General features: G+C 38.6%; 1 protein-coding gene across 1 annotated transcript; it reads right to left on the reverse strand.

Annotated features, from left to right (window-relative positions):
• Positions 1-1,212: 1,212 nt before the first annotated feature.
• On the reverse strand, positions 1,213-19,429 carry ZNF25 (zinc finger protein 25). Its single transcript, XM_060193348.1, has 6 exons — positions 19,330-19,429; positions 16,625-16,756; positions 8,813-8,963; positions 7,471-7,566; positions 4,721-4,784; positions 1,213-3,218 (listed from the first exon to the last, which is right to left on the reverse strand). Exons 2-6 carry the CDS (start codon positions 16,679-16,681, stop codon positions 2,144-2,146), a joined length of 1,443 nt encoding a protein of 480 aa, XP_060049331.1. The 5' UTR covers positions 16,682-16,756; positions 19,330-19,429; the 3' UTR covers positions 1,213-2,143.
• Between the last annotated feature and the right edge of the window lie 7,969 nt (positions 19,430-27,398).

Genomic DNA, 27,398 nt, shown 5'->3' on the forward strand with positions numbered 1-27,398 from the left:
GAACTACCAAACCAAATCAAGGCACTATAGCAATAAAGTGAGGGATAAATGTTGATAGTTAACTTTTTTGCAGCATAATTGAAGAAGTAAAAATTCTAATATCAATATATAGTTCCTTTTGTGTCTCATAAACTATTCTAAGTGCCCTAAGAATATCAATTCATTTATGTACCTCAACGCAATCCTAAATGTTGTTGCCATACTCTTATAGAAAAGGAAACAGGGGAGTCGGGTGGTAGCGCATCAGGTTAAGTGCACAGACCAGCGTAAGGATCCCAGTTCGACCGGCGTAAGGATCCCAGTTCGAGCCCCCGGCTCCCCACCTGTAGGGAAGTTGCTTCACAGGCGGTGAAGCAGGTCTCAGGTGTCTTTCTCCTCCCCTCCTCTCTCCATTTCTCTCTGTCCTGTTCAACAATGATGACAACAATAATAACTACAACATTAAAGCAACAAGGGCAACAAAAGAGAATAAATAAATAAATAAATAAAATTAAAAAAAAAAGGAAACTGAGACCTGCAGGGGGAAAGCTTCACAAGTGGTAAAGCAGGGCTGTAGGTGTCTCTGTTTCTCACCCTCTCCCCCCCCCTCAAGTTCTCTCTGTCTCTATCCAATAATACATAAAATAAAATAAAATAAAATAAAATAAAATAGAAAAGGAAACTGAAGCACAGAGTAGTTAAGTGGCATGCATACCCAATGCTGAGATTTGAGTTGGAGTGCAAGCTGAATCATTTTTTGCCACAGAATCAGAACACCACTCCATCACTTTTTATGTAATGAGTTGCCAGAGACTCAGGACCTCAATCATTAACCATTTGGGAAAGGAGGGGCAGAGGGCTAGGGATTATTGGAGTTGAAAGTAGGAGTGCTGAGTGATTTAGCTCTACCAATGGAGCCACCTCCTCAGCCCCCAACAGTGCCAGATTGCCTCTACTGGGAAGTAGAGAACATTTAAGTACTCTGGTAAAACAAATGCAGATATTTCTGCATAGCTAAGACATAAACAGTAACATATTTCTTTTCATGGCAATATGCATTTTTTACTTTGTGTCATAACACTTTTCAGCTGTCTTAAAATAAAATTTTCATAAATAAATATGTGCCTAATGTAAAACATAATTGAGACTACTGAAATTTCTACCAAAAAAACAAAAACACTTTTAGCTTTTGTCTTAATTTACAAAATTAAGTAGATGAAAAAATATGCATCGCAACTTGAAAAGAATATTTATTCTTTATACTAACACTAGGAGTCAATTTGAGACTTAATGTGAGATATCTTCATACATTTAAGTCATGAACTAAGGTTACATATTTCCCTACATTAAAATATGTATAGGTTACACACACACACACACACACACCTACAATGCTTTGAAGTGAACTCACTCATATGCACTAAACCTACATACTAAAGCACTTTTCAGTTTAATCATGTTGCATAACTACTCAGTTAATCTGCACTTTTAAAAAAGCTTTAAGAAAGCTTTTTTTTTTTTTCTTTATATTTATAAATCTTCAGGTTTCTTTAAAAAAAAAAAACACCTTGAAGTCAGATCTGCTACATGACTTCTCATATATCTGTTTCCCTTGGTGAAAATTCTCCTTGAATTTTTGTTAGAAAGCTCATACTTAAGATACCCATGAAGGTTATATATGTCTTAGTACCAATGATATGACATTCATTGAAACATCACTTCTTAATAAAAGCTTTTATGTCTACCGTAATGTTTTGATCACCTTATATGAGTCCAAATGTTGTATAAAGCTTTCTGAGTGCTGAGAATACAGATAAGAGTTTATCACTCATGTGAACCTTTGGGTGTTGTACTGACCAAAAAAGTTCCTGACACTCATTCCACTAATGGGATTTTTCTCTGTGATTTTTAGATTGTACAATAAACTGTGACTTCTGAAAGATTTCCTTCATGTTTTACAATTGGCACAGCAACTGCCATCTATGTTGTCTGACATAGGATAAAAATTTTTCTTTTACAGGTTTACAGAACTTCTCTGGATATTTCCTTTTAGTGAGGAGAGATTTTGGCTGATAGTGATAGTCATAAGGGGTGTTTCTGTCTTCTGTAAACTGATTGTTCTGAAGGATAAATTCAGACAGAAGAATTTTCTAATTGATCCCACTTATGAACTTTTCCCCTTTGTATGTGACTTCTGATGTGCAGTGAGTTTTGATTTGAGGCTAAAAGTTTCTTTACACTCCTGACATTCATAGGGCTTCACCCCTGTGTGCTTTCTCTCATGTATGATAAAATGTGACTTCTGAGAGAAGGATTTCCCACATTCCTTACATTCGTAGGGTTTCTCTCCTGTGTGAGTCCTTTGATGTAACCTGAGGACTGAATTCACAGAGAAAGATTTACCGCATTCTTCACACTCATAGGGCTTCTCCCCTGTGTGTCTCCTCTGATGTTTAGTGAGATCTGATTTATAGTAAAAGTTTTTTCCACATTTATTACATTCAAAGGGTTTCTCCCCTGTGTGAGTTCGCTGATGTACTGTAAGTGCTGACTTCTGATAGAAGCATTTCCCACATTCCTTACATTCGTAGGGTTTTTCTCCTGTGTGAGTTCTCTGGTGTGTTTTGAGGTGTGAATTTCTAGTGAACAATTTTCCACATTCCTTACACTTATAAGGTTTCACCCCGGTATGTGTTCGTTGATGTACTGTCAGATGTGATTTCTGGGAAAAAGATTTTCCACAATCGTCACATTCATATGGCTTCTCCCCTGTGTGTGTTTTTTGATGCACCATGAGGTATGCTTTAACATAAAAAAATTTCCCACATTCATCACATTTAAAAGGTTTCTCTCCTGTGTGTGTTTTCTGATGTTCCATCAGGTGTGGCTTCTGATAGAAGGACTTTTCACACTGATTGCATTCATAGGGTTTCTCCCCTGCATGAGTTCTCAAATGTCTACTGAGAGATGAGAGATGGTAGAATTTTTTCTTACATTCTTTACATTCATAGTTTTTCTCTCTACTGTGAGTTTCCTGATATGTTGTAAGGTTTCCATTATTAGGGACAGACTTCCCACTGGAGTCACTGGGTTTTTCTTTTGAATTGGCAATCTTCTTGCAGAAGGACTTTTTGTGTACCATGAGGTCGGTCTTCTGGTAGAAAAACTTTCCACATTCATTACATTTATGAGTTTGTTCTGTCCAATTAATTTTCTGAGGTTTCGTGTGCTCCTTATTCCTAGACAGAAAGTTTTCAACTCATTAGTGTATATAATACTTTTAGGGTGGTCTGTACTGTGTTTCCCAAATAACTTTCTGAAATCAATTTCAATTTTCCTATATTCATTAGATTCACAGGGCTTCCCTACTGTGAATGCTCATTGACAGACACTGTGGCTTAATTTATGATAGAAGGAATTTTCTTTTTCTTTTTCTTTTTCTTTTTTTTTTGCCTCTAGGGTTATTACTGGGGCTCAGTGCCTGCACCATGAATCCACTGCTCCTGGAGGCCATTTTTTCCCCCTTTTGTTGCCCTTGTTGTTGTAGCCTTGTAGTTATTATTGTTGTTGTTGTTAATGTCGTTCATTGTTGGATAGGACAGAGAGAAATGGAGAGAGGAGGGGAAGACAGAGAGGGAGAGAGACAGACACCTGCAGACTTGCTTCACCACCTGTGAAGGGACTCCCCTGCAGGTGGGGAGCCGGGGGCTCAAACCAGGATCCTTACGTTGGTCCTTGCACTTGGCGCCATGTGCGCTTAACCCACTGCGCTACCACCCGACCCTCAGAAGGAATTTTCAACTGCATTATAATCACAAGTGTCTTAAATTCTACTTTGTGAAATAAAGTTTCCCTTATTATATAGTTCAGAAGAGTCAAAAAATGGCTTTAAAATTGGAATCTACTGGCCCTGAATAAAACCTGTTAACATTAAGGAAAGGTCCTTCCTATTTGCATTATATTCTTTGGAATTCATTCCAATGTTAGTATTCTCACATTAAGTATTAACTAGTGCTCTCCCACTTCCAGTAGCCCCAACAAGATTAATGGTTTACAGTCTATAGTAAAATACAATAGTTTGTACATGTGTAACATTTCCCAGTTTTCCATATAACAGTTCAATCCCCTCTGCCACCATGTTCCAGGACCTGAACCCTCTCCCCACCACCACCCCCACAGTCTTTACTTTGGTGCAATACACCAACTCTGTTTTAAGTTCTGCTTAGTATTTTCCTTTCTGATCTTGTTTCTCAATTTCTATGAATGAGATCATCTCATATTCACCCTTTTGTTTTTGACTTACTTCATTTAACATGATTCCTTCAAGCTCCATCCAAGATGGGATGAAGAAGGTGCATTCACCATTTTTAAATTTTTTTATATTTATTTTCCCTTTTGTTGCCCTTGTTTTTTTATTGTTGTTATAGTTATTATTGTTGTTGTTATTGATGTCTGTTGTTAGATAGGACAGAGAGAAATGGAGAGAGGAGGGGAAGACAAAGAGGTGGAGAGAAAGACAGACACCTGCATACCAGCTTCACTGCCTGTGAAGCAACTCCCCTGCAGGTGGGGAGCCAGGACCTGGAACCGGGATCCTTGTGCCGACTCCCGCATTCACCATTTTTAATAACTGAGTAGTTTTAATATATATATATACCACAACTTACTCAGCCATTCATCCTTCCCAACAAGATACTTTTGTACAATGCTTCTAATCTTAAGATTAAATTCCTGAACTTGCCTTGAGTTTTCAGGTTGATTTTTCTGGTGTTTTGCTCCAAGATCATGACTTTTCCATATGTCTTCTACAAAGGAAACCAAAATTTAATAGTATATAAATTTTAGTATACTACTATCATCACAGGTTTGATTCCTAGACTTCAGACAAATCTCCCCTAATGAAGGTACTTTCAAATACAATTTTATGATATCTCATTTAGGAAAAAAGTGTGTGTGTATGTGTGTGTGTGTGTGTGTGTGGCACTGTGACTACTAGAAAAGATAGAGGTAAACTGAATATACATATAAATACCTCTGACAATTTATAGATATTACCTTAGCAACTGGGAGGGCAAAGTTGAGAAATCCTATACCTGGCTTCCAACCAAATGAGAGACAACAGAAAACAAATAATATTCAATGTGTTCTGAACAGAACTGAGAATCAGAGAGAATGCTATTATTCTATTATGGAGAATGAATAATAGAGTAAGGAGAGTAAAAAAAAAAATAGTAGGCAATAGTGTTCACTAGAAACGTCCAAGGAAAGATTTAATTTAATGAAGGAGATGGAACCACAAGTCTTTATGCAGTTTAACCTATTTATAGTGTTAGAATTCCCAGAAGTTCATTTAGAAGACTATAAATTTTTGCCTTTTTTTCCCTTTCCAACCATAACAACAACAAAAAAAATCTAGATGCCAATACTAAAGTGACTTTCTCAGAACATCAATGTTCTCTTATTTAGAAGAACTGTCCTGTGGCTTGGGCTTTCACACTTGACTAAGTTTTCATTAGATCTAAAGACTCAGGAACACAGGTGTTCAAAAGGAAAGATTAAAATGAAATAAGAACATAAGCAATTTAACTCCAAGTTGTACAAAAAGAGATTTTTAATTACTGATCACCAAATACTGCATTTTTAAATCAGTGCTACTAGTGTTGGGTACAGGTTGAACACACACATCATCATGCACAAGGATCTGGGTTCAAGCCCCCAGTCTTCACTTGCAGGAAGAAAGCTTTGTGAGCAATGAAGTAGTCCTATAGATGTTTCTTTCTTTCTCTCCCTCTCTCCCCTCTTGATTTTTCTCTGTCTCTATCAAATGAAAAATAAATTAGAAAAAAAAAATCTAAAAAAATCAAACAAATAAAAAAATACAAATCAGTGTGATTTAATACCAGACTAATTCTACTTTCATAACTCAAGTTTCACATCTCTGCTTCAATTTACTACATTGTATCAGAAGTCAGATTACAGCTGGGGAAACTGCTCAGTATGTTACAGCATAAGACTGGCATGCTTGAGGCACTGGATCCACACCACCACCTTAGGTCAGAGCTAAGCAGTACTTTGCTTTCTTTCCCTCATAAAAATAATCTTGGGCTGGGGAAACAGTCCAGTTGTTTATGCAACAAGATTTCATGTATGAGGTACCAGAGGTCCTAGTTTCAATCCCCAGCACTTCCATAAGCCATAGTTTATGACCTATTAATGGTCACTGACAAGTTATTTAACAATTAATCTTTTTTTTTAAGTCTACAATTCAGAGAATAAATGAAAAGAATGCAATGAAGTATTGTAATGTTATGTTTTTTAATCTTAGTGTTACACAGTATTATAACTAAAGTACAGTAATTTTAATTAATTAAAATAATTGCTTTGTTTGACAAACACTATCTAGAAATAATATGTATGAAATTATATTACATAAAAGCATATTGGTTTGTGGCCTGAGGGTCTAAAGTCTCAGGTTAGCCCCCACACCACCATAAGCCAGAACTGAACAAAAAAAGAAAAAAAAAGGAATCGTTTTAATAAAAAAAAAAAAATTAAAGGGGCCGGGTGGTGGTGCACTTGGTTGAGCATATATGTTACAATGCGCTAAGACCTTGGTTTGAGCCACCAGTCCCCACCTGCAGGGCAAAAAGCCTTGCCAGTGGTGAAGCAGGGCTGCAGGTGTCTCTCTGTCTCTCTTCCTCTCTATCACCTCCCAACTCTTGATTTCTGGCTGTCTCTACCCAATAAATAAATAAAGATAAAAAATTAAAAACTGATTGCTGAAACAAAGCATTTTGTTTTTTTAGTAAAAGCCAGAGGACATGAAAAATAGCTCACTTGGATAATACACTGCCAAATGTGAGACTCAAGTTTGAGTCCAGCCCCCACACCACAAATGAAGAAAGCTTCAGTGTCATTTCCTCTACTAAGCTGCTCCTCAGTTTATCTGTTCTCTTTCTGAAAAAGTCTTGGAGGTGAATTAAAAAAAAATGTTGATAAATAAAAGACCAAAAAATGGCATTTGAAAAAAAATTGAGGCAGTTTTATTAGCACTTTAAGGATGGAGTTGCAACCTTTAATGGTGAGGAGTAACTACAATTGTAGAAAAAATAATAGAAGTTTTTAGGCAAGCCAGGGGAAGGACTAGATAGAAATATATATATATATATATATATATATATATATATATATATATATATCCTATATTGCAGGGGACAGGAGTATAACTTAGTGATAAAGCTCATCTTCATGAGGTCCTAAGTTTGATCTCCTGAAAAATCCCACCTCCCCCCAAAAATCATGAGGTGAAGAAGGGTCTTTAGGAAGCAGGAAGGACGATTGGAGATATGATTTATGTAGTTCACATTTGTAGTTCAAGTTCATTTACTTATTTTCAGCAAGTATGAAATATTTATAAAACAGATTCCTAAAAAATACTTTAAAAGGTATAAGCCATCTGACTAATAACAAGGACTACAGTTTGTTACTCACCAGGTTTTTTCTGACGTGGACATTTGATTTCTAATATCCATGGCTCTTTTCCTTGCTTCAACTTGAAGACTGCAGTTGGCTTACTTAGCCCATAGCCTATTAATTAAAAAGAAGAAGGAAATAATATAAATTACTTATAATTTAGGGACCCTGAAAGATGTAGAAGAGTAATTTTAAAAGAAGAACAAAGAAGGACCCATTTAAATTGAGTAACTCTAGAACTTTCAATGGGAAGGGTAACTTTTTTCTGATATCCCCAATGGATGCATCAACTTTGACCTTTGAAATGAAACTAATATCATTCAATCCAGCGGGGCCTTTAACTGTTATAGTAACTAGAGGAAAAAAAAACAACAACTTGGAGTTATACATGAGGACATTTTTCTTTTTTTGGGGGGGGAATTAATGTTTTACATTCCACAGTAAATACAATAGTTTGTACATGCATAACATTCCCCAGTCCCATATAACAATACAACCCCCACTAGGTCCTCTGTCATCCTTCTTGGACCTGTATTCTCTCCACCCACCCACCCCCACCCCAGAGTCTTTTACTTTGGTGCAATATGCCAATTCCATTTCAGGTTCTACTTTTTTTTTTCTTCTGATCTTGTTTTTCAGCTTCTGCCTGAGAGTGAGATCATCCCATATTCATCCTTCTGTTTCTGACTTATTTCACTTACTATGAATTTTTCAAGGTCCATCAAAGATCGGCTGAAAACAGTGAAGTCACCATTTTTTACAGCTGAGTAGTATTCCATTGTGTATATATACCACAACTAGCTGCTCAGCCACTCATCTGTTGTTGGACACCTGGGCTGCTTCCAGGTTTTGGCTATTACAAATTGTGCTGCTAAGAACATATGTGTACACAGATCTTTTTGGATGGATGTGTTGGGTTCCTTAGGATATATCCCCAGGAGAGGAACTGCAGGGTCATAGGGTAGGTCTATTTCTAGCTTTCTGAGAGTTCTCCAGACTGTTCTCCACAGAGGTGGGACCAACTGACATTCCCACCAGCAGTGTAGGAGGGTTCCTGTGACCCCACGCCCTCTCCAGCATTTGCTGCTGTTACCTTTTCTTATGTATGACATTCTCACAGGAGTGAAGTGATATCTCATTGTTGTCTTGATTTGCATTTCTCTGACAATCAGAGACTTGGAGCATTTTTTCACGTGTTTCTTGGCCTTTTGGATTTCTCCTGTGGTGAATATTCCGTCCATGTCCTCCCCCCATTTTTGGACGGGGTTATTTGTTGTCTTGTTGTTGAGTTTGGCAATCTCTTTATATAAGTTAGTTATTAAACTCTTGTCTGATGTATGGATGAGGACATTTTTCTTACCTACTGAAATTAGAAGTCTATAGTTCTCCTGCATCACATCCTTGTACAGGGTTCTTTGAGCAGCATCCAGTAACTGCCATTCCTCTGGGGAGAATTCCACAGTAATATCCTTGAATGTTACTGGTCCCTGTAAAACATATTTCAGTTTGAACTGAAATGATCAGAACAGAATACCATTGAGGAGACAGAAATAGCATTTAATATATATTCGTATAAAGTGTAACAATAAAATACTAATATAAATTCACTATAGAATTTACTCTGTAAGTTAAGATACATGATACTCTCTAACCTATTGTATATGTAGATAAAATATCATTGATTCATACCTGGAATTTTGCTGAAGATACAGAGATTAAAGAAGCAACTTTACCTGCTATCAAGGAATTTACATTCTGATAAGGAGCCAATGTAAATTTTTTTTTTTTTTGTCTCCAGGGTTATTGCTGGGGCTTGGTGCCTGTATTATGAATCCACTGCTCCTGGAGGCTATTTTTTCCCTTTTGTTGTGCTTGTTGTTTATCCTTGTTGTGGTTATTATTATTGTTGTTATTGCTGTCATTGTTGTTGGATAGGACAGAGAGAAATTGAGAGGAGGGGAAGACAGAGAGAGGGAGAGAGAGATAGACACGTGCAAACCTGCTTCAATGCTTGTGAAGCAACCCCCTTGCAGGAGGGAAGCCGGGGTCTCGAACCAGGATCCTTAAGCCAGTCCTTGCACTTTGCACCATATGCACTTAACCCATTGCATTACCACCCAGCCCCCTCAATGTAAATGTCTGAGCTCTCCAATGGGAATAGCTACCAGCATATTTATTATATAGCTGTATTTTACTTGGTGTTCAATGTAAATAACGTAAACTTTAGAAATAAAAGCAGATTTCACAAATACATAGATACGTTGAACTGGCAAGTTTGGGAAACTAAAAATAAGAATATGATATACACAAAAGAGGATATAGAATCAAGATTAGTTAGAATAGGTTATTGAGTCAAGTCTGGTGATAAAACATGCACAATTCTGAATTTTTCTTTTGAACCATTCAAATATACTTTGCATACCCACTTAACTGGTATCTGCTGACTTGTATATTATAGTGTATTTACAATATATTGTATATTACATCTATCAGTCTACTACAAACTGACAAGTTATTCTTCCTATTTATAGGCGAGAAAACTATCAATAGATATTTTACTATTTCACATATATTTCTCAAAATTCTATAGTTTTTGGATGTTCACTCTTTTACTTTGTAGATGCAAATAGATAACGGAGAGAAGATTTAAATACTAAAGTTGTATGTGTATATTAATATTTCAAAACTATATATATATATATATTTGCCTCCTGGTTTATTACTGGGGCTCAGTGCCCGCACTACAAATCCACTGCTCCTGGTGGCCTTCTTTTCCCTCCCACTGTTTTTGTTGCTGCTGTTACTATTATTGTTGCTGCTGCTGTTGTTATTGGATAGGACAGAGAGAAATTGAGAGAGGAGGGAAGACAGAGACGGGGAGAGAAAGACACTTGTAGACCTGCTGCACCACTTGTGAATCTACCCCTCTGCAGGTGGGGAGCCAGAGGACCCTTGGCCTGGTCGAGCCCCCTCAAAATGATACTCTTAAAGAGGCAGATGGCAAACCAGAAAGATAGAATGTTATAAAACTGAGACATATGTTTTCAATAAATATTTGTATTAAAGTACCAACACTGGGAATAAGAAACAGTAAAATTTTCTGCCACTCCAGGATGACTGGGCCTGAAGTGAGTGCAGCCTGTAATGTTCCTAGCTATGAATCATAGACTGTAAATTCAGACTGACAGGGACTCAGAGGTTACACAGGCTCCTGTGCTAAATATGAGCCCCGGTCAGACCAATGTGGTAAATGGTGTGTGTGTGTGTGTGTGTGTGTGTGTGTGTGTGTGTGTGTGTGTGTTAAATAGGTGTGTGTGTATGTGTGATATCAATGTGGTAAATGTGTGTGTGTGTGTTTGGAAGCCATTCTCTGCCCTAATGTGGCTTTTTAGACTTATTCTCTACTCTGACACAATTCTTCAAGACAATATTTCTAGTCTACCTCCATGCTAGCTATCAAGCTCAAGTAAAGATTACCAAAGTCCTAGGCTTCTAGGAACATACCTAAAATAGATACCCTAGCTTTTTCCACTCTACAGTCCCTATTCTCATTTGCTCTATTTCTATTCTTTGGTTTCTGCTTTTTAAAAATTTTATCCTGCTTTGTATCTTACTACCTTCAGGAGCCAACTTTCAGATGCTACTACAGTTACATTCTGAACTCCCTAACTGGGGTCGGGCTGTAGTGCAGCAGGTTAAGCACACATGGCGTGAAACTCGACAACCGGCTCAAGGATCCTGGTTCAAGCCTCTGTCTCCCCACCTGCAGGGGGGTTACTTCACAGGCGGTGAAGCAGGTCTGCAGGTGTCTGTCTTTCTCTCCCCCTCTGTATCTTCCCCTCCTCTCTCCATTTCTCTCTGTCCTATCCAATAACAATGACATCAATAACCATAATGATGGCCAACAAGGGCAACAGAAGGAGAAGAAATAGCCTCCAAGAGCAGTGGATTCGTGGTGCAGGCACCGAGCCCCAGCAGTAACCCTGGAGGAAAAAAAAATAAGTAAAAACAATATAAACAGTATAAACAGTCTACTACAAACTGACAAGTTATTCTTCCTATTCATAGGCGAGAAAACTATCAATAGATATTTTACTATTTCACATATATTTCACATAATTCTATACAGTTTTTGGATGTTCTCTTTTACTTTGTAGATGCAAATAGATAACCGGGAGTCGGGCGGTAGCGCAGTGGGTTAAGTGCACGTGGCGCAAAATGAAAGGACCGGAGTAAGGATCCAGGTTGGAGCCCCTGGCTCTCCACTTGCAAGGGAGGTCGCTTTACAGGCAGTGAAGCAGGTCTGTAGATGTCTATCTCTCTCTCCCCCTCTGTGTTTCCCTCCTCTCTCCATTTCTCTGTCCTATCCAACCTTGACAACATTAACAATGACAATAATAACTACAACAACAATGAAAAACAAGGGCAACAAAAGGGAAAATAAATAAATATTTAAAAAAAAACCAATAATCACGGGGCTGGGTGGTGGTGCACCTGGTTGAGCGCACATGTTACAATGCACAAGGACCCAGGTTCGAGCCCGCAGTCCTTACCTGCAGGGGGAAAGCGTCACAAGTGGTGAAGCAGGGCTGCAGGTGTCTGTCACCCTCTCTATCCCTCCCTTCCCTCTCGATTTCTGTCTCTAATCCATAAATAAATAAAGATAATAAAAAACAATAATCACTTCACATTCATAAAAATGGGTATTGTAAAACAACACAACAGAAAGCATTAGGAATTGACAAGGATGTGAAGATACTAGAACCCTTAACGCATTAGTAGTCGGACAATAAAATGGTGCAACCACTATATAAATAATGTGAAAGTTCCTTGGGAGAAGTAACTGTATAATAACTACATGATCCAGTGCTTCCATTCTTTATTATATTCCCAAATGAATTTCAAGTCAGAGATTCAAACAATTACTTGTACACTAATGTTTACAGCAGCATTATCCATAAGCAAAAAGTACAAACCACTGTCCATCAACAGATGAATGTATAAATAAAACGTGACATATATATCACATTTATATATCCTTTAAAGGGAAATAAATTCTTTCATATGCTACCACATGAATTAACCTTGAGGACATGGTGATGAAAGAAATAAATGCCTATTTCCAACTCTGATACCATCTCCCCAGACAATGCCTTCAGCCCACCTGCATGTTAGTTGTCGGGCTCAGGCAAAATTTAGTAAAGTCACGGGCCCCTTGGGATATCCTAAAACAGACCTACTAGCTTTTTCCAGAATGGAGACCCCAAATCTCATCTGCTGTACTTTTACCTATAGGTTCCTGATTATTTAACAATTTGTTCTGCTTTATATCTTAATGCTTTTTCAGCCACCAAGTTGCAGATACTACCATGACATCAAGCTGACTTCAGTGGACAGACAGACAACCTCACCAATCTGTCCTGGAACCTCACCTCCCCAGAGCCCTGCCCCGCTAGGGAAAGATAGAGACAGGTTGAGAGTATGGATCAACCCACCCACAACCATTGTTTTTCCATCGGAGAAGCAATTACAGAAGCCAGACCTTCCACATTCTGCAACCCATAATGATCCTGGGTCCATACTCCCAGAGGGATAAAGAATAGGAAAGCTTCCAATGGAGGGGATGGGATATGGAACTCTGGTGGTGGGAATTGTGTGGAATTGTACCTTGTTGATCATTATTAATAAAAATCATTATTAAATCAATAAAAATAAAAAGGATAACTATAGCATGATTCCACTTAATATGAGATACCTAGAGTAATTAAATGCATAAAAGCAAAGTAGAATGGTAGTTCCCAGAAAAATGGAGAAAAGATCAGGAAGTTATTTTTTAATGGGTAGAGTCCGTGTTTTTTTTAAATAATATTTTTTAATTTTATTTTTATTTTTATTATTTATTCCCTTTTGTTGCCCTTGTTTTATTGTTGTAGTTATTATTGATACCGTTGTTGTTGGATAGGACAGAGAGAAATGGAGAGAGGAAGGGAAGACAGAGAGGCGGAGAGAAAGATAGACACCTGTAGACCTGCTTCACCGCTTGTGAAGCGATTCCACTGCAGGTGGGGAGCGGGGGGGGGGGGGGGGGGGGGCTCGAACAGGGATCCTTACACCAGTCCTTGCGCTTTGTGCCACGTGCGCTTACCCCACTGCGTTTACCCAACTCCCCCATGTTTTTGTTCTTTATTGCTATTATTTATATTCGTGACTAAGAGTCCAGTTTTTTCAGGCTGGCAAATAGCTCACTTGGATAGTATGTTTTACCATATGTGTGGCCCAGATTCAAGCCTGACCCTCACTGCATCAAAGGAAGCTTCAGTGCTGTGATCTCTCTCACTCTCTGTCTCTCTATCTCTGTCAAATAACTTAGTTTTTCAAGATGAAAAAGGTTCAGGCTATAGATGGTGGTGATAGTTGCGCCACTATATGAATGGTACTTAAGTATTGAGCTGGGCACTTATAAATTGTATTATATTAAGCCACACTTAAAGACAAGGAACCCCTCAAAAAACTAAAATAGTTGTACAAAAGCAGTGCAAATTTAAGATAAATTGGCAGAAATCGAGGTATGTTGTGACACAGCCCTTGAACAGGACTTTGAGACTTGATTAGCATATGGCTGAGGCTGATCTCAAGAATATAATTAGCATAGGACTGATGGACTTAGGTAAACCAAGTTACTTAACTTCCAAGTGGCCAGAAGTCTGGCCTTTTTTCCCTGGCTTCTTCTTTCTGTGCTCTCCATGTCAGCTCAGCTCCCCAAGGGCCTGCCATGGACTTGTACAAGTGTAGCTGAAGTCTGGTAATTAACTTTTGGACTCATGGGGCTGGCCTGTTTTATCCCTGTGGATAATTGCCTATTTTGCTGTACCTAAAATATACCGTTCCGTACTGCTATACCACAGTGTCATAACCTTGATTGTCTTAAAGCTGCTACAAGCAGCCACCTCCTGTGTAGTCTTTTTTAAAAAAAAAATTAATTTATTCCTTTTTGTTGTCCTTGTTGTTTTATTATTGTAGTTATTATTGATGTTGTTGTTGGATAGGACAGAGAGAAATGGAGAGAGGAGGGGAAGACAGAGGGGGGAGAGAAAGATAGACACCTGCAGACCTCCTTCACCGCCTGTGAAGCGACTCCCCTGCAGGTGAGGAGCCAGCTGGGGGCTCAAACCGGGATCCTTATGCCAGTCCTTGTGCCACCTGCGCCTAACCCGCTGCACTACCGCCTGACTCCCCTCCTGTGAAGTCTTTTAAGTTTTTAATTACAATACAGGTATCTCACACAATCCATGAAAAAAAGAGAGAGAGAAATTTACTTGAACATTTTCTGAATGTCTGCTTAAAAATTTGAGGGCATTTTCAAATCTCATAACCAGGGAAAAGAATGAACAAAACAGAAAAATAGCTGAGAGCAAATACCCCTAGGATAAGGAGAACAATTCAATGACCTACAAAAGGATAAGCTTTCTTAAAAATCTATCAGGAAACTAAAAATCCAAAGATAAAGACTTCAGAATAGATGAAATCTTCCAAAGGGGGGGGGGGAAGAAAGAAAACTAATAACTCATTCTTAGGGCAGACTGGACAGGGATGAAACCATTCAATAGGGAAGGAGGGCAAAGTGCTGCACACGTGTGATTTCACCACTCCTAGGCTGGCTTTTTCATTCAGATAGAGATGCAGAGACAGACAGAGAAGGAAAGAGAGAGAGAAAGAGAGAGAGAGAGAGAGAGACCACAGCACTGGAGCTCCTCTCCGTGCTCTGGCACCCACATGTGGTGGCAAGTCTTGAACCTGGGCCACACACATGACAAGGCAGACACTCTACCTGATGAACTATCCCTAGGGCCTTTTTTTTTTTTTTTTCATTTCTTAAGCCAAATGGAGGACAGGCTGATGTGTTTATTCAAACAATATTTCTTGAATTACGCTGAATTGTACACATAAATTTTGCACATTCCATTCAGTGGGATAAAGTATGATTTTTTTGATGTTTTAATGAACCCAGAAAATCCAAAGTTCATTTTGTTTACAGTCTACAACATTCTATTAATTTACCCTTTCCTCTTACCATTATCCTATGTCACTCCTCTTTAGCTTCTATGTCTTCAGTACTATTTCTGAAACATCTTACTGTTCTTCCAATCTAGAATATTCTTCTTCCCTCAGATTTCTACTTGGCTTTCTCTCTTTTAATTTATGGTTTTGAAACCTCTAAAAGCTTTTAGCATAACCACTGTGCTATCTTCCTTCCCACAAATATTATCTTTTAGAGTAGAATTATTAACCAACTCACTCCATGTTGCTCATACCTCTGTACTCCTATTAAATTCCATGAGTTTGCCTCTAAGCATGTATGTCAGAAATATTATTCAAATGTTGACACACCGTATGTTAGTATGTTAAATATTAAAAATAAAGTTTGTTAACATCTTCACAAATCTCATCAGAAAAGTCTTTAAGTACAAAAAGCTGTTAAAAATACACATTGGAAGATAAAAGTTTTCCAAAATTCTAATTTTCACTTGGAAGCTCAAATTCTAACACTGGCGATAATATTGACAATTATTTCCCTTGAAGAGACAGGCTCACTTCTGTTGTATGCTTTACATTGGGTTCTAGTCCCCCCCCCCCCCCCCAAGAGAATTGGATCAGGCCAGTTAGTTTTCCCGGCCCGCTTGGCCCCGCCCCTAGGAACCCCGCCAGAGTTCCAGGGTTCCTGAGTGCCAGAGTTTTGAGAGTTACAGAGTAAGGGAGAGTTCCACAGTTGAAGAGTTTCAGAGTTCCAGAGTTGCAGAGTGACAGAGTTGGAGAGGGTTCCTGAGTTCGAGAGTGCCAGAGTGACAGAGTTCCAGGGTTCCTGAGTTCGAGAGTAAGAGAGAGTGTTTGCGCTGCTGCAAAGAGACAGCAGAGTTCTGTTTGGTGATTAGTTTGATTTAGTTAATGAATCGTTGCTCCTGAATAAAGAAATACAGCTTCCCTGCCCAGCCGTGTGTCTGGTCGTCTCTGTTACCCGCCCGTGAAGCCAGCCCGCCCAGCTAGAGCTTACGAATTTTAACAACACACGTCACTCATTTTTTTTTGAGAAAAAGTTTGCTAAATACCTAAGTGTGAATACTGATGCTTAGTTTGCTAGTTGCTCCCTCAAGTAAAACAGGATTCCATGACTCACCCGGAATTTGCTCATTTTCTGTTTCTTTGAGCTTCTCTGTTTCTTTGAGGACGGCATTGAAACTGAAGTCACAACAAGGAATAGTCAGAAGACAGAAATCATAAAAATTTGCCTTGTAGCTCCAGGAATCACCTGTAAGAAATTTCCATATAACATTTTAGTAAAAGATAAAACTTTAGAAAAATGTCCTTTGAGTCAGGAGAAGGAATAAGAAGAACCATAGTAGCAGGGTAACCACCTGCCTATTGGTGACTGGTATTATCTTGATGAGACTGGGACTTATTTTTTAGTGAAATCTAAATATTCCTGTATTACTTTCTATTTTGAAAAAGTATGTGTCCAGTTATTAGTAACTAAATAATACAAAAGTACTGAAAACTTAGACATCCCAAAAGCAGGCTAGTTAAACAAGGTATACAACCTACATAACAAACTATAAAACCCTATGTTTGTATTTCACACAATGGAGAGAAATCTATCTAGTGATATGGAAAAGTACTTAAGTTTTCCATCATAATATTTTTCCATTAATATTATAAACCCATTGGTTTAGAACTTCTCCAACGTTCTCAAAAATAAAATGCTTCTTCCCCTAAATTGAGGTTTCTCAAGGTCACTTCTCCAAGTTGTCTTCACTTAAACATGATATACCGGACCTGGAGACTTTAGTTCTGTACTAGGCCCTGCTATTAACAACTTTAGTGACTTAGCTGCAATCTTTAACATGAGGACAAATGAGACAACTTTGATGGCACCTTCATGTACCATTCTGATTCTGTAATTTTTTATTTGGAACTACAGATCTAGAAAATCTGCTGGAATTCACTGTTCCCTCCAAATCTTATGCTTAGGGTAAAATTTAAGTGAGTCTTGATAAATTATGACATAATTGTCAAACCTGCTGACAGTGGCACACAACCAACTCCTAAAATAATAATTCGGTGTCATAATCTTCAAAGGTGCGACTTCATGCATATAATACACAGTGACTATACAGGTACCATTATGCTGAGGTCTTCTTCCTTATATATGGCAGAAACCACTTCCAGTCAGCCTGGTGATTACAAAGCGCATAATTAATAAGCCTGGATACACCAGCTGATCGAAGGCATTGGCTATCAGTTTCATAAATTGTAGTTTCCATCTTTAAAAAAAAAAGTCCAGGGCCAGTTGGTGGAGCACCCAGTTAAGCTACCATAGTACTAAGCACAAGGACATGTGTAAGGATTTGGTGCAAGCCCCTGCTCCCCACCTACTGGGAGTATGCTTCAAAAATTGTGAAGCAGGTCTGCAAGTCTCTCTCTCTTTCTCTCTCCTCTCTCAACTTCTCTCTGTCCTATCAAAAAAAAAAAAAAAAAAAAAAAGGAAAACATGGCCACCAGGAGCAGTGGGTTCCTAGTGCAAGCATCAAGCCCCAGCGATAACCCTGGAAGCAAAAGAAAAAGAAAAAAAAAAATCTATTCCCTGTAAACTAACCTCTGTTCTACACAGGATTCCCAGTCTCTCAAGGAAAACTTTACATTCAGGGCTTAATGTAGGGTTTCAATTTACATTGTACCAGTCTCCTAAACAGAGACAATTTGGAAAATGCAGAGAACTCCTGAATTAACCTTCTGACCCAAGACTTTTGAAGAAACCTTAAGAATGTTAGATATAGGGGCTGCGAAGTGGCTCACCCAGTAAAGTGCACATGTTACAATGCACAAGAACTTGAGTTCATGCCACCAGCCCCCACCTGCAGGGTGGGAAGTTTCACAAGCAGTGAAGCAAGTGCTGCAAGTCTCTCCATGTCTGCCCAGTTAGCTAGCTAGGTAGGTATCTCTCTCTCTCTCTCTCTTTGTATCTCTATCCAAAGGTAAATGAAATAAAAAGAATTTTTGGAAATAAAATACTCCATTGTTAGATTAGGTCCACTCCACTCAACATATATGTTTCCGGGGTGGTCAGGGACAATTAGTGCACTAACCACATGCTAACACTATGGACTTAAGTGTGGGAAACAGCATGCATTACAGAGTGAAACAAAGGAGGATTTAACCCCTTCTTGCTGATGCTGGGTAGAACATTTATTTCTCAGAACCTCCAGTATGCATATTTATAAAGATTGAGTTGTTACTGATTCAAAGGGTGATTATGCTGAGGATGATGAAATGAACCATTAATGAAATGAACATATTTTGGAATAATTTTTAAAAAAAGCTCACCTTTATCGAGTTCTTATCTAAACATATATATGTATATATATATTATTCTAATTTAGAAATAATAACCTTGGAGGCTATTATCACGTCACAGATGAAGATCTGTGTCCTACCATAATTAAGCTGTCTTTTTCTTTTGCAAGGGCTGGACGTGGGCCCAGGTCCCTCGGGCTTTACGCCAAGTCTCTGGCAGCTGAGGCCGCTAGGACGCTAGGACGTGGCAGGTTTGGGCTTAACTCTAAAAATAATCCCCGTTTTCCCCGGTGCCCCAGGCTTCCTCGGACCGCTGTAGGTCCGAGAAGGGTCTCTGGGGAGAAATAAACTCATCCAGGTAGTGGGCCTCCCCGCCAGGTCCCTCGTTCTGCAGCTCCCCAGTGCTCCCGGCGGCCAGCGAGCGAGCCTTTACAGGTGGATAGCGGTTTCTGGCACTCACACTCAGCTTCGCCGTCGGGACCGCCTTCCCCGCCCCTGGCCTCAACTCCTGCTGTGAGGCCTTTGACACACCTGCCGGGACAGCGCCGCCCTCTGCAGCAGCAAGGCGACCTGCAAACTCCTGAGTCCTCTGACCCCCTACGGTGTGAGACTGAGCATGGCGACAAATGAAAGGCAATGGGATTGCGCACGCGCAGAAGGCGCCTCGCAGTCCTTTGGGAACTACGCTTCCCAGAAGGCTCAGTTGCGACTCCATTTTGATGACGTCAGAGGCGTCGCCTCAGTTGTGACCAAAGTGTTCCTTGTTGAGGTGGCTTGGGACCTTTTATTGTTCACATAGTTTAGAATTTGCCGCCTGCAAGCTGTGTGCATGAAAACAGAAAACCATCGTGAAGTGGTGGGTTCAATATTATAAGTTTAAAAAATAACTTGGAATTAGGTGTAGTGCCTTTAAAAAGTACTAATTCCTAGCACTAGTACTAATTGACTATCTTCTGAATGCTAGTTTTCAAAATTACGCAATTTAAAAAATTTGTTTATTTATCAGATAGAGACAGAGAGGAATTGAGAAGGAAGGGGATAAATAGGAAAGACAGAGAGACACCTGCAGCCCTGCTTCACCACTTGTGAAACTTTCCCCTTGTAGGTGGGGACCTGGGGCTTGAACGTGGGTCCATGTGTGTTGCAATGAGTGCATTCAACCAGGTGCGCCACCGTCTGGCCTCTATGATTATGTAACTTTTGAATGAAATACGTAATGAAATGAAAATACAAGCCAAAACAAAACACGAGTGCTACATTTACTGTTTTACAAAAGGAAAAAAAAAAAGGTCAATGTTAGATATTCTCGTGCGATTTTTACTCACATTTCTCCCAGTAGCATAAAATATTTGGACCACCATGTCACCAATGATTGTATTCTGAACATATACATATTTCCTGGGCAACAACTTTATGCCAAACCCCCCCCCCCCCAGAACTGCACAGCTCTGGCTTATAGTGGTGTTGGGGATTGAACCTGGGATTTTTGCTGGCTCAGAAATGAAAGTCCTTAAAAAAAATTGTGATTAATAGGTTACAAGATTGTAAAATTACAGAGTATATAGTTCCACACCACACCCACCACCAAATGTCTGTGTCTTCACCATCCAAAGATAACCACTATAATTCTCACAAGTCTTAGAATCAATTTGCTCGCTTGTGTTTGTTTTGTTTTGTTTTTAAGTTTGTGTGTATCAGATCTCTAGATTCCACATGTAAGTGAAATCTTCTGGTAGTTAATCTCTTTACTTATTTTATTGTTCGAGTGTCTTTTGGATAAATACCAAAGAATGGTACTGCTGGATCATAAGATAATTTTATTTTTATTTGTTAAGGACTCTCCAAAGGGGCTGTACGTACAGTTTGTACAGAAGTGTAGCATAACTACTATGAAAGACTTTTTGCATAACCATCATGCTGTCTCACCAGCCCTGTCAGCTTATTCTTGTGCTAATAATGAGTTCTCAAAGTAATTACAAAAAGTTAAAATTTCCATAATAAAGTGATTTAAAAACATAAAATCCATGTTGAGGAAATATATGTATTTTACCGGTGTTTGCTTGCTCTGTCTTATTATGGAAAATGAAAACATTAAAAAACAATGTATTGAAAATCTAAAATATTCTCTCCACTGATGGGGAAAAGAAACTATTACCGAATAAGCAATTGACTAACTTGTGATGACCATTCCAGGCAATTTGTTAATAAGTTTGTAAAGGCAGAAAAAAATAGTGCCCTTTTATATAGTCAGGTAAATGTATCACTTCTACTTTCACTTAAGTAAGTAGAAAACCATTTGCTACCCATAGTTCATCATAAATTTACTCGTTATTGGGGAGTGACCATCTATGATTCCTTAATAACTTTCCTCTGAATGAAAAGTAAAGTTTTTTTTGTGTGTGTGCATCAATGAGAACTTGTAATGTTAATGTAGGAGTTTACTGTAGACAAAGGGGCATGGGGTGCTTGCTTAAAAGACAAAGCTTTTAAGTCTTTTAAAAAGGAGCTGTTTTTGCATTTTAAAACAAACAGGAGGCTTACTTAAGAAAAAGAAAAGTTACAAACACTGCAAAGAACCCAGAAAAGATGACCAAATGTAAGTTTACTCAAGAAAAAGCTGCAAGAAAAGGCTGAAGAGAGATAGTGCCTGATTTTTTTTGGACTAGGAAAAATACAATTTTGAAAAAAAAATTATTAAAAAAAATTTCTTTATTGGGGAATTAATGTTTTATGTTTGACAGTAAATACAGTAGTTTGTACATGCATAATATTTCTCAGTTTGAATTTTTTTAAATACTCTCTTCAGAAAAGTCTCTAAAATGCAACCCATTGTCAATCACAATTAAAATTTTGGGTGAAGAGTTGTTTTCATTTTATTTAGCAAATGATTTTTTTTTTCAGATGCTCACAGAAAATTCTGATGGAAAATTCTCTTGCCCCTGGTAAAAGTTTAATGGGTTTAATATATAAATAAACATGATGAAACCATACGTTTAAAAATATGTATAGTCTTTGACGAAGATAGTTTTCATTGTGGTGACTATTGGTCTATTTAGACTTCAATAACAAAATGTTTATGACATTTTTGTTTAATGACAGATTTTTTTCTTTTCCAGAGATTCAAACACCAGAAATTCAAGATCAAGATGCCTCTGTGTCAATAAGAGCTCTCTCCTTGAAAGCATGCAAATAGATATTATGTTTTCTCCCTGTCTCCCTTTTTAAAAAATCTTAGCTATTTTAGTAGGTATAATAGTATCATCCCCCCCCCCCCACCGCCCCATAAGTACACATCTTAATTCCCATCTTAATGCCCATTACTTGGAAATATGCTGTTTTACCTGGAAAAAGAGATTTTAAAATAATATTTATTTATTAATTTTCCCTTTTTTTGTTGCCCTTGTTTTTATTGTTGTAGTTATTATTGTTGTTGTTATTGATGTTGTCGTTTTTGGGTAGGACAGAGAGAAATCGAGAGAGGAAAGGAAGACAGAGAGGGGGAGAGGAAGATAGACACCTGCAGACCTGCTTCCCGCTTGTGAAGTGACTCCCCTGCAGGTGGGGAGCTGGGGGCTTGAACCGGAATCCTTACGGGTCCTTGTGCTTTGCGCCACCTGGGCTTACCCGCTGCACTATCGCCCAATTCCCTGGAAAAAGAGATTTTTACAGATGTGTTTAAGGATTTTGAGAAGGGTAGACTACTTGGGATTATGTCGTGGATCTCATATGTCATAAGAACCCTTCTGAGGTGAAAGTAAGGCAGAGCTGAGTCGGAGTTAGAAGAGATGTGACAACATGGGCAAAAGTTGGAGTGATACAGGACCATAACTGAGGGCAGCCTTAGAAACCAGAAAAGGCTGGGGCCAGGTGGTGGTACACCTGGCTAAGCTACATAATACAGTGTGCAAGGACCCAGGTTCAAGCCCCTGTCCCTACCTACAAGGGGAAAGCTTCACAAGTGGTGTGTCCCTGTCTCTTTCCCTCTCTACCTCCTCTTCCCCTTTCAATTTCTCTCTGTCTCTAATAATACATAAAGAAAGATATAATTTAAAAAACTAAACAGGAAAAGAGAAAGATATGGATTATACCACAAAGCATCTACGAAGAAAGCAGTTTGGCTGAACCTTAATTTTAGCTGAGTGAGATATTTTTGGCACTTCTGACTTCCAGATACGGAACACAATAAACGAACGTTGCTTTAAGCCACTATGTTTCTGGTAATTGGTTATAGCAGTGATAGGAAATTAAGATATATAGTGAAACGTTTATTTTCCAATTATATGGAACATTAATTTTTTGTTTTCCATTACTTTTCCTTGTGGTATGTTTAAAACTGAATTACAATAAGCATATAATATAGTGTAAGTTCAAGATATACAGCTGTTGATTTGATAGATCTGTGTTTTGGAATATGTTCACCACTGTAACTTTAGCTAACACCTCTATCATATCATTTATAGTTTTCAACAGCATATCTCCTATTCTTCTAGCTTCATCCAATGACAATAACCATTTGATTCTGTTTTTAACATCAGTTTTGTTTTTTCAGAATTCACGAATAGGTGGAATTATAAAACGTCCGTCTCTTTCTATTTTTTCTATACCTCCCTTAGCATAATGTCCACAAAGTTCATTCGTGTTGTGGCATGAATGGCAAGATTTTCTTAGGGCTGAATAGTGTGTGTGTGTGTGTGTGTGTGTGTGAATGTCTTCATCCAGTTACATCCTGCTGGATATATGTCAGTCATTTCCATATCCGAATTATTGTGAATAATGCCACAGTGGACATCTTTAAAATCCTGTGTTTAAAAAAATATATATCTAGAAGTGGAGCTACTAGGTCATATGGTAGTTCAATTTCTAATTTTTTGTGGTGACTATGTTGTTTTCCATGGGAAGCTCACAAGTGTTTTTTTTTCTTTTGTAAGGTTACATCTGTTCCACTCTTCTTACTCCCTCTTGTGGCAGAATCACATTTATTTTCCCTTCTCTGATTCTTACATTCTAACTGCTACTGGAAACCGCTTTTGTTTTCCAGAAGGTGGCACTAAAGATCAAGTTTGTAGTTTCTTTCTTGCTCATAGGTTTTGGTGTGTTTTCCATAGCAATCTCTTCACAGAACTTGCTTCACTTGGGGGAGTGTGGACAAGGAGCTGGTTCTGGCAACTGTTTAGTTAGTGCTAGGAGAATTGGGAGTGTCTGGTGAGTCAGTGTGGAAAACATCTTTGAAATGCTCTCACAGACTCCTGGACTGATTTCCAACTAAAATCCTGAGCACAGTCTGCATCCTCTAGCCTCCAGCCTCCAATCTGTTTGCATCGCCAGAGTTCTGTGCTCCCATTCCCTTCACTGGAAACTGCAGTAGTTCTCCCAAGGTCATAGATATGGGTTGACTATCATTTCTATAGCTATATTTATATATACTTGGCCATTTTTTTCCTATGGTCCTGCCTTTCCATCTTTATTTTATTTTATTTATTTGCTTCCAGGGTTATTTGATATCTTCTTTTATGATATCTTATCTTTAGTTTTATTCATTTTATTTATTTAATTAACTTATTTTTTATTTTTTATTTTTTACCAGAGCACTGCTCAGCTCCGGTTTATGGTGGTGCAGGGGATTGAACCTGGGACTTTGCAGCTTCAGGCTTGAGAGTCTCTTTGCATAATCATTATGCTACTTAATCCCTAAATTTTAAAATTATATATATATTTATTTATTAGAGACAGCAAGCAATTGAGAGAGGGAGGGGGGAGGGAGAGAGGGAGCGAGACAGAAAGACCTGCAGCCCTGCTTCACCACTCACAAAGCTTTGCCCCTACAGGCAGGGGCCAGGGGCTTGAACCCAGGTCCTTGAGTATTGTAACATGAGAGCTCAACCAAGTGCACCACTACCTGAGCGTCCTCTTACCTTTCCTTAGCTGTGGGATTCCTGTCAGTGTTGCCAGAGAGAAAAAGGTATTTGATGGCTCTGTCCTACAGAACTCACTGCTCCCATTTTCCTACAGGAGTGGTCTTGCTGTTGGATCTTCCGACCAGTTCCGACCAGTTCCGTGTCACCTTGGGGGAAGGACCAAATTCCTTTCACCTCTTCAGCTACATCCATCTCCTTTTTCTCCAGTGGAATACTAAAAATTCCCTCAAGAAAGTTGGTCTCCTGCACAATGCTCTCTTGTCTGACTCTTATCGGTCCAGGAGAGCACACTTAATTGGTGTTTGTTTGTTTTTTGCCACCAAGGCCTCTTTCCTGCACAATTTCACTGCTCCCTGCAGACTCTCCTTCTTCAAGCTTAATTAGAGACAGAGAGATAGGGGCTAGGCAGTGGCACACCAAGTAGAGCGCATATTTTATCATGGGAGAGGACCTGGGTTCAAGTTCTGGGTCTCCAGCTACAGTGGGAAACTTCACAAGTGGTGGGACAGTGTGGCAGGTCTCTCTCTCTTTCTCTCAAGAATGCATATAGGCGTTTCTAATTTTTTCTTTCTTTTATTTGATAGGACAGAGATAATTTGAGAGGGGAGTGGGAAAATAGAAAAGAAGAGAGAAAGAAAGATACCTATAGCATTGCTTCACTGCACATGAATGGATGCATTGGATCGACCTTTTCGTGGTGACTGACGATCCTTCCTAGCCGACTGATCCACATGGATCCCAGTCACTTTGAAAGCCAGCAACAAGCAGCTCCTGACAGCTTTCAACCTGACGCTGTCGACTGGCTACGGAAGAAGGGCAAACGCTAGAAGAAGAACTGCACATGAAGACTTTCCCTCTGCAGGTGGGGACTGGGGCAGGGGTGTCTTTTACTGCAGACCCTTGCACTGCAGGTGTCTCTCTTTCTCTCTCCCACTTCCTCCCCTGTCTCTCCCTCAGTCTATTTGTCTCTGTTTCTATTAGAAAAGACAGAAAAAGGCTAGGGCTGGGTGGTGATGCAGCTAGTTGAATGCACATGTTACAATGCTCAAGGATGCGGGTTCAAGCCCCTTGTGTGTGCTTTACCCAGTGAGTCAATACCCAGTTCCTGTTTCTTTTTTATTATATTACACTTTGATTCTCTAGCTTCTTTCTTTTTAAAAATATTTTATTTATTTTAATGAGAGACATACAGAAATTGGGAGGGAAACCAGAGCACTGCTCAACTCTAGCTTATGGCATTGCTGGTGGTCGAACCTGGAACCTAAGAGTCTCGAGTCTAAAAGTGTTTTTGTAAAACCACTACCCTATCTTCTCAACTTTTTTCCATTGATTTAAATGGTCTCCTTATTAAGTTAGTATATATTTTATTTCAAAGTATAATTTCTGGGTTTATTTGCTTTTAGAGTTTTTTGTTTTTTTAATTACCATTAAGTTATTTCCTATAATAAGATGTGACAGGTATTAAATTTATAATATTAAGTATTATAATGTCCTCATTTTGTTTTTTTTAATTCTTTTTTTAAAAAGATTTTATTTATTTATTTATGAGAAAGATAGGAGGAGAGAGAAAGAACCAGACATCACTTTGGCACATGTTCTGCCGGGGATCAAACTCAGGACCTCATGCTTCAAAGTCCAAAGCTTTATCACTGTGCAACCCTCATTTTTTTTTAGCTTAGTGGTTTATTTTTCAAATACTGAACTCATATGCTGCATTACATGTGGCTATATGGATATTGCCTCCACTCAGTATAATAAAGGCCGTTTACAACAAACCCATAGCTAAAATCATTTTCAATGAGGAGAAGCTGAAAAATTCCCCTCTAAAATCAGGAACTAGACAAGAATGTCATTTATCTCCGATGTTATTCAACATAGTCCTCAAGGTCCTCACCACTGCATTCAGACAAAGAACATATAAAATGTATACATATTGGAAAGGAAGAATTCAAACTATCACTACTTGCTGACAACATGATAATACACCCAGAGAACCCCAAAGACTCCACCAAAAACAAAACAAAACAGACAAACAAACAAAAAACCCTACTGGGAATAAAAAGTTCAATAAAGTATCAGAAACAAAGTCAGTTCACATAAGTCTGTGGCATTTCTGTATACAAATAAGGAGTCAGAGGAAAGGGAAATATAAGATTCAATACTATTTACAATCAATTCAAAAAGATAAAATATTGGGTTGTCAGAAAATTCATGACTTTTTTTTTTTTTTTTTTGCAAAGAAAAAACAAAAATAGGGGCCGGGTGGTGGCGCACCTGGTTAGGGGCACACACTACAGTGTGCAAGGACCCAGGTTCAAGCCCCTGGTCCCCACCTGCATGGGGAAAGCTTCACAAGTGGTGAAGTAGTGTTGCAGGTGTCTGACTCTCTGTCTTCCCGTTCCTCTTGATTTTTGTCTGTCTCTTCCAATAAATAAAGATAATTAAAAAAAGAAAAACAGAAAAATATGTTATGACTTCCAGTAATCCAATTTTATTATTATGTATATTTAAATATTTATTCCCTTTTGTTGCCTTTTTAAAATATTTATTTATTCCCTTTTGTTGCCCTTGTTTTATTGTTGTAGTTATTGACGTCATCGTTGTTGGATAGGACAGAGAGAAATGGAGAGAGGAAGGGGAGACAGAGAGGGGGTGAGAAAGACACCTGCAGACCTGCTTCACCGC

Source organism: Erinaceus europaeus, chromosome 6 (genome assembly GCF_950295315.1).
Source record: "Erinaceus europaeus chromosome 6, mEriEur2.1, whole genome shotgun sequence".
NCBI lineage: Eukaryota > Metazoa > Chordata > Mammalia > Eulipotyphla > Erinaceidae > Erinaceus > Erinaceus europaeus.